General features: G+C 37.5%; 2 protein-coding genes across 3 annotated transcripts in view; one reads left to right on the top strand and one right to left on the bottom strand.

The window, feature by feature from the left end:
* Window positions 1–1,035: 1,035 nt before the first annotated feature.
* On the bottom strand, window positions 1,036–12,639 carry incenp (inner centromere protein). Of its 2 annotated transcripts, XM_079858877.1 has the most exons (21): window positions 12,472–12,636; window positions 11,515–11,664; window positions 11,247–11,354; window positions 10,131–10,732; window positions 9,884–9,935; window positions 9,698–9,770; window positions 9,412–9,544; window positions 9,286–9,322; window positions 9,097–9,196; window positions 8,736–8,873; window positions 8,133–8,150; window positions 7,130–7,239; window positions 6,920–7,043; window positions 6,531–6,653; window positions 5,493–5,692; window positions 5,310–5,409; window positions 4,462–4,548; window positions 3,846–3,926; window positions 3,651–3,743; window positions 3,233–3,380; window positions 1,036–1,630 (listed from the first exon to the last, which is right to left on the bottom strand). In XM_079858877.1, exons 2-21 carry the CDS (start codon window positions 11,652–11,654, stop codon window positions 1,446–1,448), a joined length of 2,652 nt encoding a protein of 883 aa, XP_079715003.1. In that variant the 5' UTR covers window positions 11,655–11,664; window positions 12,472–12,636; the 3' UTR covers window positions 1,036–1,445. The 2 variants fall into 2 exon arrangements, with proteins under 2 accessions (XP_079715003.1, XP_079715004.1); XM_079858878.1 differs by lacking the exon at window positions 8,133–8,150 and having other exon boundaries at window positions 12,472–12,639.
* Window positions 12,640–13,082: 443 nt separating this feature from the next.
* The window catches only part of ankrd26 (ankyrin repeat domain containing 26), a 43,085-nt gene continuing 42,551 nt past the window's right edge, over window positions 13,083–13,616 (top strand). Inside the window, exon 1 of the mRNA XM_079858879.1 lies at window positions 13,083–13,255. The gene's annotated coding sequence lies outside the window, so the exon portion shown is untranslated. The remainder of the gene's footprint in view (window positions 13,256–13,616) is intronic.

The following is a 13,616-nucleotide window of genomic DNA, read 5'->3' on the forward strand; positions in this document are numbered from 1 at the left end:
TGTAACATGATAAAGACGCTTTGAAGACAAAAACATGATTGCAATGATATTTGATTTACCTGTGTTCTTCGAGCCATGTCAGGCATTTTCATAATAATAGATTCTATTTATATAGATATAGACTTGATCATCGTGCAGAATACTATAAAATAATATATTTTTTTGTCCGATTTTTTTAATTTATGTGAAGCCAAATCAGATCACAGAAGGTTATTTAAAACACTCAACTTGCGTTATAAAGTAAGTTTGGAGCACATGGTTTTAATCTCATAAATTGTCATGTATTGATGGTGTGCTAAGCAAACATGCCACCTAGCCATTATTTTTATGAGTTTTTTAAATAGGAATGCTTACTGAAATGTTTCTTTTTTCAAGAAGGGCATTTGATACAGTTTCAAATGTGAAGTGAGAACTTTGATAAAAGAAATTAGGGATTGAAACAGTGTGAATAGCCAGTCGTTAGTAATTATAATGCAGACAAAAGAAAAGCATATTTACAGCCATAACCAGGCCTGAGAGGTATGAATGTGTGCAGGGGAGACTGAGACTGAATGGGGCTCGTTTGCACCACAAAACAATAGACTGAATAGATGCTTATAAGATGACATCTGTATCTGTTTCAGATTGAACTGTATGCCATTTCTGGGGATTTTTCAAAAGTGGGGTTGCAGCCTAACAGGTTAATCATGGTAATTTAATATATTTATTCATTTAGCATGAACATTACCTTATAAATGTTTTAAAAAAAAAACGGCAGTAGTACATTTTGTTCCCATTCATTCCTACTAGGCAGTAGGTTTCAATGTCTCCATATATTACTAATACGTTTCAACAAATTATGGAGGTACATTCCCCCCCCCTAGTTTTTTAAAGCAAGGAATTGCAACTGATGCTTTGTATCCAGATTGCCTTATCAAATCACATCAATCATAAACAACCATTTAAATAAAAAACAACAAATCACATCAACCATGTCTCCATCATATATTACAAATCATATTCAAATCACATCAATCATAAATAACACACACTGCAAACATTTAGAAATTATACCTTTTATTGACAGTCCAGAGTAATCCGACACTCTTCTGAAGTGAATTTTGTGGGAAAACACCACCCCCATATTGTCTACATCTACTTTACCATCCAGTTTGTAGCAGCTCCTGTGTACACTTCCAAAATTTATTACACGTGACGCTATATTTAAATACATGGGTGATAATGTAATCCCACTTAAAAACAAAGCAAGTAATTAAACAGAGACAGTCGTCAAACTCCATCTTTTGTGTAATCTAAATTACACATTCTGCTCTTTTTTCCCCCAGTCTAATCTACTTACATATAGATTTTTAAAAGGCTTTATTAAAGTGAGCTTAAAGTATAAAAGGCAACAACATAAAAAAGACGACAGACTAAAAGTAGGAAAAAAAAAGTACATTTGGTTATTAATTGCCCAAATTTCCCAGACGTGGTGGAGAATGCCAGACAGCTGAGCTAGTGCGTTTGAAGAAGCGAGGTTTGGTCCGCCTGAAGATCGCCTCCAGCTTGGGTGGTTCAGCCTTTCCAAAATATGAATTGAGATCCAGTGGGTTGTAATAGTGCTTCATTATAGACTGCTGCAACTGCATACCTGCACAAAACACCACATCGCTTTAAAATAATACAGTCACATGCTGTAGATACAGCAAAATAATCATGTACTTTCGAATCGGAATTGTTCATTTTAACAATACCCAACCCTACTTAATAATAGCTTTGATACGGAATCGCTACATTATATTTCTCAGCAACGAGGGGGGTAACATTGATGATTTTGAAACTCACAACTCTACTAATATTAGAAAGATGCTGCTCATATCAAGGTTATTATAGTTTTGCATTTTTAAATTAGTTTTTATTTTTAATATTTTCAAATTTCCTATAAATTTTAGTTTAGTCTTAGTTAGTTTCATTAATGGTTTTGTTAGTTTTTATTTTGTGAACACATTTCTATTTAGTCTTTATATATTTAGTAACTATAGTTTAGCAGAGTTAACAGAGCATTTCCAGTTAAATACGTTTAATTTCAGAAAAGTTTAATGTTTGCAGTTTACAGTTAACTCTGGTGCAAACCTCTTATTAAAATAAAATAACTGCTTGAGAGTGAACAAAGAACCAAACTAATGCAACTTAAAAGTAAAAATTATTCATACTCATTTATATTAAAAATCAAATCTTGTTCAACGAAGTATAAGAAAAAGAAAAAAAATATGCGTATGATTATTATTATTAGTCTTTTATGGTTATTTCTATGATTAATCCTTTCAAATATTATTCTTGTATTAATCCACTTATGCTTTTTGTCTATTGCATATTTTAATATCATATACTCATAGTTATTCTCATATTCATGCTTTCTATTCAGACCAGACATTTAGTTTACTTCTACTCTGACAAATGAGCGTCTATTTGTGGGGGTAGACATGCTAGGCTATTTGTTTTTTCCATTTCGGTGCAGTGTGCGATCTTGTCTAATATGTGTGGTATCTTGTTTAGTTTCACATGAGATGGTTATCTTACTTGGAATTAAGGTACAACTGTATTTGCATAAGGTCTAGACAGAATGAGAGCTTATAAATTACGAAAACAATTTATTTTTTGCTAATTATTTAATTTCAGTTAATTTTTCAGTAACTGTTGTTAGTTTCATTTAGTTTTCCATTTATGTGGAATTTTCTATTTTATTTCAGTTTATGAAAATGTTTTTTGACCAATAGCTTTAGTCTTCGTTTATGAAAATAACCTTGGCTCAGACACAGGTAATTCACATCTCTCTCTCAATTTAAATGAATGCTAGAATTCATTCATTAAAATAAATGTTATCTTACGCATTACTTTATCTCTGTGTCTGATTCAAAGCGGACAGAATGCAAGATCTAACGAGCTGTAATTGTCAAAAATAACCATTATTTTTATCCTTCCGGTCTAATATTTCCCTGCAAACATCAATAACAGCTTTAACTTGTCAATGCCGGCAAATGACCATGGTATAAGTGGGATAATCCACGACTAGCTGTGCATTAAACCATTTGAATGCACTTCGCTTCACGACGGGTGGTTCTTTATCTCCAAGACATCCAAATCTTCCCATAGATTATCACTTACTTATAACTGTGATAAGTCACACTGAGCGCACAGATGGAAAATTAACTACAAGTAAACATTTCCAGCATTTGCCAAAAAAGCATCATACCCTCAGCCCAGGACGGGATGGGTTTTCTGGGTGCAGATTCATCATCTGTTGAGTCATCGCTGTTCTGGTCCATGCCGTAATCTTCTGGATTCACTAAAACGGCCACCTTCTGGCCCTTAGGAGTGATCTGGTAGGACTGTGGAGATTGCTGCAAGGTATAAAACAAGGGATGGTTCAGAAACCAGCTGTTCTAGTCACCTGAGATTGTTTTATATGCTTTACACACAAAAAACAATCCTCGAAACCCAAAACCAAACTAGAACCCAACCTAAATTAGAAGGAAAAAAAAAAAAAAAAAAAAATGTCCAACTAAAAATTGAAGTCCTTCTCTGGGAACTATTCTGTGCTTACTAATATTATCTGACACATTCCCTCCTTTAGTAGGGAAAAAGATGCATCACAGTTGCCTTGACCTCACCTCAATGTCAACGGTCACGTTGAGTCCAGCTCCGTGATCTATGGTCTTATTTTGAGCGGCTCCTTTCCCAACTGGAGTTTTAAGGCCAGAGTTCTGTGGAGATGGAATAATATAGCTTTAGTAAAAATATTTATTAGTAGTAAGTAAGCAAAAATGAACAGGCATCGAAAGAACAGGAAAGGAAAAGGCATTTACCTCAATATCTACAGTCATGTTTAGAGCTGAACTCTTAGTTATAGTAGAGTTGAGCATATTAGCAGCTTGTGTTTTTGAGACCTATTAATAAAAACATATATATATAATAATTAAAATTGGATTCACAGTGTACGAAGTATAAATGAAAATTTAACATTAAAATGTATTAAAGGTGCAGTAAGCAATTTCTGAGAAACGCGGTTGAAAGTGGATCAGACAGCGCACCAAAACACTTGTAGCCAATCAGCATTAAGGGGCATGTCCACTCATAATGGGGGAGGTGCGTGTTGCATAGAATGTTTGTGAATTTGGAGGCGGAGCTATCAAGATATGGGAGTGTGATCCTTTTGAGTAGGGGCGTGTTTGTTTTGGTGATTTCAAATCTCAGTGTTTCTCAGAAAATCACTTACTGCACCTTTAAAATTAAAATAACAAACAACAACAAAAATACAATGTATATTTTGTAATCGCTATTAATAAACAGTTAATTTCTATAAAATTCGAGATGCAACTGAACGAAAAAAATATAATATATAAAATATAAAAATAAAAGCCAATTCAAAATATTAAGAAATAATACTAAAAGTAATGTCGCACAAGACTATGACTTCATTACCTGAGCTGTGACTGTATGGGACGCGGAGGCTGCAGTGGCTTGTTTCTGTTGGGCTTCCCTCTCCTGTTCGGCCCTCCTCTGCTCCTCCTGTTAAAGGAGCACTCAGATTTAATGAGATCATTATGTAACGTAGGTGCTACACAATTTCAAAGTTGAGAATTGTTCAGTCCTTATTGAAAGAAAACATCACAGTCGAGCAGAACACAATCAATGTTTAATATAAAGTCATGTGGAGCTGGATTTTAGGATTTTAGAAGTTGTGAATAAAACTTGATTGCAAAATTTAAATATTGCATAAAACATTCGCGAATAAAGCACCGTTTCCATTCCACGCGTTCAAGAGAACAAAATCCTCACTTCCTGGGAAATTGTTGCAAAATATCTAATAAGAAAATCTCTGGGATCTCAGAGCACGCAGACGAGATGCAATACCAAATTCCTGGTGTTTGGGAATGGGACGCTTCTGGGAGGGAATTAAACAGCTGTCATTCTGATGACAAATTTTGGCTCAGGCATTTCAGAATGACCAAATGAGCATTTGAGATGCTGTGATGGGATTGGTTCGCTAGTAAGTCCAGTTATCCAATCACATCCTCTCTTGAGGCAGTCACAAGTTTGTTGTTGCACATCGAGGGATTTATCCGGTAAATGTGTTTCCAGTGTAGTTTATGCGCATGTCACTTTATCAACAAAAAAAAAAAAAAAAAATTTCCGTCTCAATTGAGCACATAAGTTTATGCACAATTTATTCAAATTTTGGCATTTCCATCCAGCGTGTTTATGCGATATCGCAAAATGCGCATAGGTGGATGGAAACAGCTAATGGCATACTACAATAAAATCCTCACCATCTTCCTCTTCTCCTCCATCTCTCTCCTCTCTTTCTCTCTGGCTGCTCTCTCCAGTTCCTTCTGAAGAGCGATAGCCTTCTCTCTCTCTAGTCTTTCTCTGCAAGACACAAACATGCATATTTATTATCTTTGAAAGTCACGCTTTCATTTCAAACACATGCAGGATAAAGCACCACTAACTTCTCAGCTGCAGCCTGCCTTTCTCGCTCCCGCTCGCGTTCTCTTTCCCGCTCACGTTCGCGCTCCTTCTCTTTCTCCCGCTCTTGTTCCTTCTTCAGTTCCAGAGCGCGTGTGGCCTCGGCCAGTTTGCGGGCCTTCTCTCGCTCCTCTTCAGCCTTGCGTTTAGCCAGCATTTCCTGGTGTCGCCGCTCCTCTTCCTCCTAAAGCAAAAGACAAGTATATAAATTGTCTATTGTAGCTACAATTATTTTAAATAAAAATACATTTATTTTGTAGTCAGTAATAAATTAACTTATTCAGCAAAGATGCATTAAATTAATCAAACGTGACAGTAAAGACATTTATAATGTGACGATTCCTATTTCAAATAAATGCTGTTCTTGTACACTTTCTATTCATCAAAGAATCCTGAAAAAATATCATGGTTTACACAAAAATATTAAGCAGCAAAACAATTTTTCAACATGAATGATAAGAAATGCTTTTTTGATCATCAAATCATCATATCAGAGTGATTTCTGAAGGATCATGTGACACTGAAGACTGGAGTAATGATGCTGAAAATTCAGCTTTGACCACAGGAATAAATTACATTTTACAATATATTCAAATAGAAGTTTTAAAATTGTGATATACTACCGTTTTTACTGTATTTTTGATCAAATGCATCCTTGCAAAAACATTAAAAGAAATCTTACAAAGCCCAAACTTTAAACCATAGTATGTATGTATGTATGTTTGTATGTGTGTGTGTATGTATATATATATATATATATATATATATATATATATATATATATATATATATATATATATATATATATATATATATATATATATATATATATATAAAAATCTTATATTAGCCTTGATATTATTTGCCATTGGTTTGAAAGACAATGAGAAAGGTTGCAAAAAGAATAAATAATTCACAATTTGTTTGAAGTACACTTTCAATATTGAAGGCTGTCCCATTAACATACTTGCAAAACTTCTTTCAACATGGTCTCTCCACTTGAAATGCTGGTGTTGACTTACAACTTGCTGAAATTTCTTTTGTCTGGCTGCCTCTTCCTGTTTCTTGCGCAGCTCCAGTTCTTCCTGTCGTTTAGTGGCCACCTTCCTCTTGGCTTTCTCCTCTGCCATTCGCTCAACTCGCAGCTGAGAGAGAGAGAGAGAGAGAGAGAGAGAGAGAGAGAGAGAGAGAGAGAGAGAGAGAGAGAGAGAGAGAGAGAGAGAGAGAGAGAGAGAGAGAGAGAGAGAGAGAGAGAGAGAGAGAGAGAGAGAGAGAGAGAGAGAGAGAGAGAGAGAGAGAGAGAGAGAGAGAGAGAGAGAGAGAGAGAGAGAGAGAGAGAGAGAAACCTTAAAATCAAATAATGGGTTTCAAACGTGGGTTTCCATTCAGTCTTGAGAACTTCACTACCAACCATATCATTTTTCTTCTCCAGCTGTGCCATTTTTTCTTCAATCTTCTTTTTCTTTTCCTGCTCCTTCTCCTTTTCACCCTTCACTCGAGCCTCAACAACCCGTTTCAAACGCTCATCCCGCTTTCTAAAGTGGACAGAATTCACAGTGAGTCCCGATTTGCATTCACACTTCAATTGAAATTAGTCGATCAATCAAAAGCACCTCCCCACCTTTTCATTTCTTCCTGTTTCTTTCGTCTCTCCTCCTCAATCTTTATCTTTCGTTCATTCTCTTGTTCAATCTTCTTGTTCAAGGCGTCCCACTTCTGTCGTTCTCGCTCCTGGAGGAAAAGTGTTAATTTTAGAGTTACCACAATTACAGGAAATTAAGTGAAGAATGACTGAGGTTGAGCAAGGACGATGAAAGCTAAACCAAATACAAGGACGACTGCTTTTGCTTTGTGTGAAAAGTGAATAAAAACAGTTCTTGCCAACATCTCAGATACACAAATGGGTGAAGGTAAACTTCCCAAGCCACAAACACACACATTTATACACCACACAAGTGATGAGGTTAATCCGACAAAGTCTGAATGGGATGGTCAGTTCCGTTTCAGTTTAGACACAAAGTGCCTTCACTGCCCGAAGGAAGTGTGGTATAGCCCCTTTCACACAGAGATTCCCGGGATCGTTTGATGTTGGTTCATTCACAATGCCAGTGATTTTCTGGAATCTGTGCGTGCGTTCACACACATGACATTAATGAGACGAGTAATGTATCCGCAGCGTCTTAAGTTTGCGCTTTCTCTCGACTAGAGAAACCTCGCTAGTGCATTTTTTCCCTGATTTGATCATTAACTAGTGCATTGCGTACCATTTCACTAATCTGGCGAATGATCTCAGCTTCAGCGTCATCACTACGACAAACGTCTTACGCCATTTGTTCACACAGGGCGCGTTCCGGGACTGATCCCGGCAATATTACTAGGTCCCCATTCCGGAATCAATCCCGGGACGTGTTTGCGTTCACACAGAAGGCACTAGCAATTTTATGGGATCGCAGCGCTGTGTGAAAGGGGCTTATGAGGTAAGGATTGAGCAAAAAAAAAAACAAAAAAAAAAAACAAAGCCCAATCATAATGTAAGAAAACAGGAAGTGTCAAACAAAAGTGAATTCTAATAGTTGACTGACATGGAAGTGACACCGGATACTGGATTCATTGTTTATACTCACCACAGAGCCAGAGCCCAACTGAGGGGGAAAGACAGGAGGTACAATTACCAACTAAAACCACTTCTACTTGGAGAAGCATATTAGCACACGATCAAAAGTAGGGCTTTACACTTAAAGGGATAGTTCACCCAAAAACTCAGCTTCCAAGTTGTTCCAGACCTGTATAAAAGTTTCTTTCTTCTGTTAAAGAAAACAAAATGATTTTTATGTATTATGTATTTTAAACAGTGTTGGTAACCATAGTTTGTGACTTCCATAGTATTTATTTTCCTACTATGGAGGTCAATGGGTGCCTTCAACTGTTTGATTACCAACATTCTTTAAAATATCTGAACACAAATTAAATACTCATACAGAAAAACTCATACAGATCTGGAACAACGTGAGGGTAAGTAATGACAATTCAAACTGTTGGGTGTCCAACAATTATCCCTTTAATCAAATCGCAATATGGACTAGTGTCTGTGAATGTTAAAGTGAAAAACTACTAATTTAATTAATTTCTTAATGTTTTTTTTTTTTTTTTTTTTTAAATAAATAAAACCGATTCCATAGGGCCTTAAAAAAATATGCACAGAGGAACAGTCTGAAAAGTGTATCCACCTTGACATCAGTTTTGCTGGCAGATTGTTTGATGAAGGACTTCATGATATTGCTGCGACCCAGAGATCCAGGCGTCATCATCAGCATCTGGTTCTTCTGCACCGTGTGCACGAACGAGCGCATGTGTGGAGCAATACTCTACATGCAGACAACAAACAGACACATAATGGATGGTCTGCACTGATCAAATTAGCTAATCCAATCTTCAAGATACAAATCCTTTTTACAAACAACCACAGAGAAACTTAATGTGGACTTCTGCAGAAAACTTTTCTTTATGAGAGTCAGAGGATGTTTTGGCTTCATAATGGGTTCATTTTAGGTGGACTGCTGGCATTAAGATGGTCAGAGACACTCATACCGTGAGGCATTTCTTCGGAGGAGATTGCTTCTTCTTGGGAGTGTTGATTTCCTGAATTGTTGGCTCAGCTGCCCGACGCTTGGAGCCTGAACGCGTAGGCCTGATGGAAACCCACAAAGACCATTAGAAAACATATCCAACATAAATCCACTAACTATAATGAAGAATTCGAATTGATGGTGTGCTTACCGGACATCTCCTCTGGACTTTGACCTGCTACTGTCATCTATTACAGGAAGATAAATAAACACAGTAAATCAAACCTTACTAGTCATCCCATATACACCCTCTGCATTTACTCTGTTAGACTTGTACCTGTTTCTGAAGTACGAGCCATGGATCGTGTGAAGCGACAGTTCTCAACGGTGCTGGGAGATTCAGAAATCTCTTCTGGTAGTTTGTTTTTTATCTCAGTTTCCTTTTCTTCAGTCTTCTCAGGTTCAGGTTCCTATGATAATCACACAGCCGTGAGTCATTTACAAATTGCACTATGCAATAAAATACTACCATTATAACAGAAATGGTCGTGTTTGGTTAAAAGCGGGTGTTCTGTGACTCTTATTTGAGAGGGTAAATGAAAATCACAGCAGAAAGTTCTCACCTCAGATTGGATGATTTCAGGTTCAGGGTTGGTTTCAGTGGGCGGTTCGGCCATCTTTTGTGGTGCATCAACCCTAAACAAAAGAGAGAAACGGCGTTTAAAAGATCTCGATTGATAACTAAAAGGTTGTGGGTTTGAATCCCAGAAAAAAATACATCATATCCTGAAATTTCAAAGCAAACTCACTGTTCCTCTTTGTTCTCAATGTCCTCAGGTTCAATGTCCATACAAATGTCCTCTGGAAAATGCAGTGCAGATATAAACATCATCATTCAGTTAACATACGAACTTAAATCACTTTAAGCAGCATGCATGACTGTCCGAACAAAGCGATGAATCCTAATAAGGCATTCACACAGACCTCAAGTTATTCATTTCTAATTAGAGTTGGCGATTTGAAGTTCAGCTTTGACTGTGAATGTAAGAGTCTCACCGCTGACGGAGCTGCTGCAGGTCGAGTTGCCCAGTCTGGCTTTCTTCTTCAGGAAAGAGCGCCGGGACGCCCTGCGAACAGCTTCCTGGGTCATGCTATGCCTGAGTCCCACCAGCGAGCGCCTCACAACCAGTGAGCGCCGAACCGACGTCCGAGACGAGCCCTGAGGTGTCGTCTGCGACCCGGATGCAGCGATGGGGATTTTATTGGCGGATCGGCCTGGAGACAAACCAGCGTTCAGCATCAATTCTGCGCTCAGACGCTCCGAGGAGGGAATCTTCACCACGGCTTTAGACACCAGGATCTGTTCCTGATCGGAGCCCGAATCCTGCACCTCAACGGGTTCTTTCCCTTCTGGAACGTTCTCTGCCACTTCTCCCACCTCTTTGGTTTTTGCGCCACCTTTGTTACGGGTGCTGCGCTTGACGGGTTCGGTTTCTGCCGGAGCGGTGGTTTTGTTGCGACGTGTGCGGCGAGCAGGTTCCTCTATAAGGCTTTCTGAGCTGTCGTTCGGGACGTGTGCCGTAACGAGCTCAGAGATGCTGTTCAGGGTCATCTGGACCGAGGAGCGACGCAAGTTGCTGCGTTTCCCCTTGGAGAAACTAAAGACAGACAATGACATCATATACTATATCAGTATAGGGAAAAAAAGATGTCAATTTGGATTTATGTATATTAAAAGAGAGATATACAGAGCCATACATAATTTATAATAATAATCAGTATTTTTTTCAGGCTAAATTAAATCTGTTCATCATACGAAGCGATCAAGTCTCTTCAGAAAATTTGGACTAAACCACTAAATTCACATGGATTAGTTTTACGATCTCTTTATGAACTTTTTGGATTGTCAAAGTGTCAGTTGCGTAGTGGTCAATGGAAGAACAGAAATCTCTCAAATCACATCAAAAATATCTTCATTTGTGTTTCGAAGATGAACGAAAGTCTTACGGGTTTGGAACTACACGAAATTAATGCCAATTTCCATTTTTTGGGTGAACTAACCCTTTAAAACTACTTCTAAAGATGTTTCTATATACATATAAAAGGTTTTTTACCAAGCAAATAAACAAAAATATTAAGACATTAGAAAACCAGCATGGTCAAAGCCCTCACCGTCTTTTGCTGCGAGACTCATTGAGATCCATCGACACTCGTTTCCTGCGGTTTGTCTTTTTCTGTGACGGAGTCTTCGGCATGAGCTCCGGCTCAGTGCTGAAGTCACTGTACAACAAAACATCTTTTTTATTCACATGTCTAATGACCTGGCTGGTAACAGTGAATCTCACATAAACACACAAGCCACTAGTGACAGAATATATGGGTGCAGAACACAAAAGTATAAAGCGTATAACACACTCCTCACATTAACGGTCTGACTCACCTTGAAAACATGCGATACGCTTCCTGCTGGATCTCCTCCAGCCACACCATGTGGACAGTATCAATCTCATTGGTAAAATCCTGCAGCTTCCCATTAAAAACCTGCATGAGGGAGCGCGTGGCCTCCGGCAAGGAACTCATGATGGCGCCCCTGGAAATACACAAGGAAGGTTCAGGGTTTTACACAGCTCTGTAAACAAAAGTGTAAACAATAGCATTTTGGGGGATAAAAATACTGATCAGAAATTAAATTTGCACTATGATCCTGTGCTTGATCATGCTGTCATATTAAAAATGCATTCATTTACACTACATATACACTATTGTGTTGAGTTTTGATGAAAATGGAAAAAACATGCATTTGCTTTTCCTTGGAAAATTTGAAACCCTGACAACAAAGAGCAAAAGGTCCAGTTAATCATTCACATCAATTTCATTTGCATCCAGGTCTGCAAAGGTGGACATAAAACCTGCCTTATTTGACATCTGTCATTTTACAACAGTGAAATTCAGCATTTAGACTGTTTTTCTCAAGAAAGAAAATGGAAGTCATTTCACCAATTCGTTTGACGCCGGTAAGTTAGATAATTACATACCATTTCAATACTTTCAAATGTAAAAGCATAACATGGTTTATTGATTTTTGCTTATTTTAATCAAATTAACAAATGTAAACACATAAACTAACTCATTTGATTTTCATAAATTAAATATTTAACGTTATACCGATCTCAGTTCAAACACACAGACGGAGATGGACATGCTTATAAACACCAATAAATATTACATTTTGGCTGCTACATCTATAACTTGGGAATAATACAATTACACGTAATAAAATTAGATTGACCTAAACAATGATTTAAGTGTGCCTAACGTTACATTGAGAATCGCTAGCCAACCCAGCTAACGTTAACCTAAACAGTTGTATAATAATAGGATATAAAATGTCATCTACCTCTTTCGACTTTATGAACAATCGCACTGAAAAAACAAAGACCCGATGATCCAAAGTTATGATCCTTCCTTCTATTTTGTTTATAAACATTAGATGCTAAATTGAAGTTACTTTTTTCTCTCTTCGACACGACTGCCTCTTGTTTTCCAGGCACCCGCTCAAAACGGTTTAAATAGTTTAAAATTCTTCTCTGACGAATAATAAGCTACGAACGGTCGATTCTGGGTGGGTCCAAAGATTCCGTGTGTGTGATTGAACAATATGGCTGCCTGTCACGACAAATGTGGCCAATCACAATCAAGAAGGTGTGGGAAAGGACGAGCTGTGATCTTATTGGATGATACATTTGTCTGTCAGTGATTCAAACCGTCCAATGCAGGATGAGAGCATTGAAGTCCCGCCTCCTTGGTGACGTTCCCATGATTGAAATTCCGTGTAAAAACAGAGCAAAGCATAACGAGTTCCGTGCTTTGATATTAACATCATTCACATTATTAAACATAACACTAGGTCAGGTTTAAAATGCATTTAGAACAGTCCTCCAAATTCCTCAACCGTACTTACGCAGTACACAAATGTATAATGAATTATTAAGATCAAATACGATCTTCACACTGTTACCATGGTAACAGAAGCAGCTAGCTTGCTAGCGTCGTAAACGGCTCATCGTTTGAGCAAACCCGATGTGTCTTACTCGATAGCAACCATCATTTGAAACACTTTTCGTGTTGTTTCTCGTTTAAAATATACTTGGCAGACGCCCTACAATGAAACGAAAATGAAGGTGAGTTTGTAAGCTCGCCAGGTTGTTTGCTTGCCTGTAATTGCAGATTAACTTAACATGTTGAGGTGATTATACGATTTTCTAAACGCATATAAATGTATTGCTTTTCTATCTAAACAACCGTGTTTTGTATGTTATGTTTGTCGCATTTGCTTCTAATATGATACTTTATATAGTTTGCTGGTTTATAGCATATTTAAAATAAAAGCAATGATTTACTAACAAGTACCATGGTAATACCATGTTTTTTTTAAAGTGTCTTTTTAAGTGCCTTGCAAGCACCATGCTATATGAATATGGCAGTCTCAAAATACCATGATATGACCATCTGTCTGATACTACCACAGTGTTACTTTTTGTA

This window comes from Squalius cephalus, assembly GCF_949319135.1.
Source record: "Squalius cephalus genome assembly, chromosome: 23".
In the NCBI taxonomy this organism is placed as follows: domain Eukaryota; kingdom Metazoa; phylum Chordata; class Actinopteri; order Cypriniformes; family Leuciscidae; genus Squalius; species Squalius cephalus.

What these genes read in the sequence shown, in the direction of transcription:
- incenp (XM_079858877.1), bottom strand. Translation starts at nt 11,654, where the DNA reads ATGAGTTCCTTGCCGGAGGCCACGCGCTCCCTCATGCAGGTTTTTAAT. An exon ending in CTCCGAAGAAATGCCTCACG is followed by an intron (nt 8,874 to 9,096) that starts GTATGAGTGTCT and finishes GTCTGCATGTAG; the next exon opens with AGTATTGCTCCACACATGCG. An exon ending in TGGAGGAGAAGAGGAAGATG is followed by an intron (nt 4,549 to 5,309) that starts GTGAGGATTTTA and finishes CTCCTTTAACAG; the next exon opens with GAGGAGCAGAGGAGGGCCGA.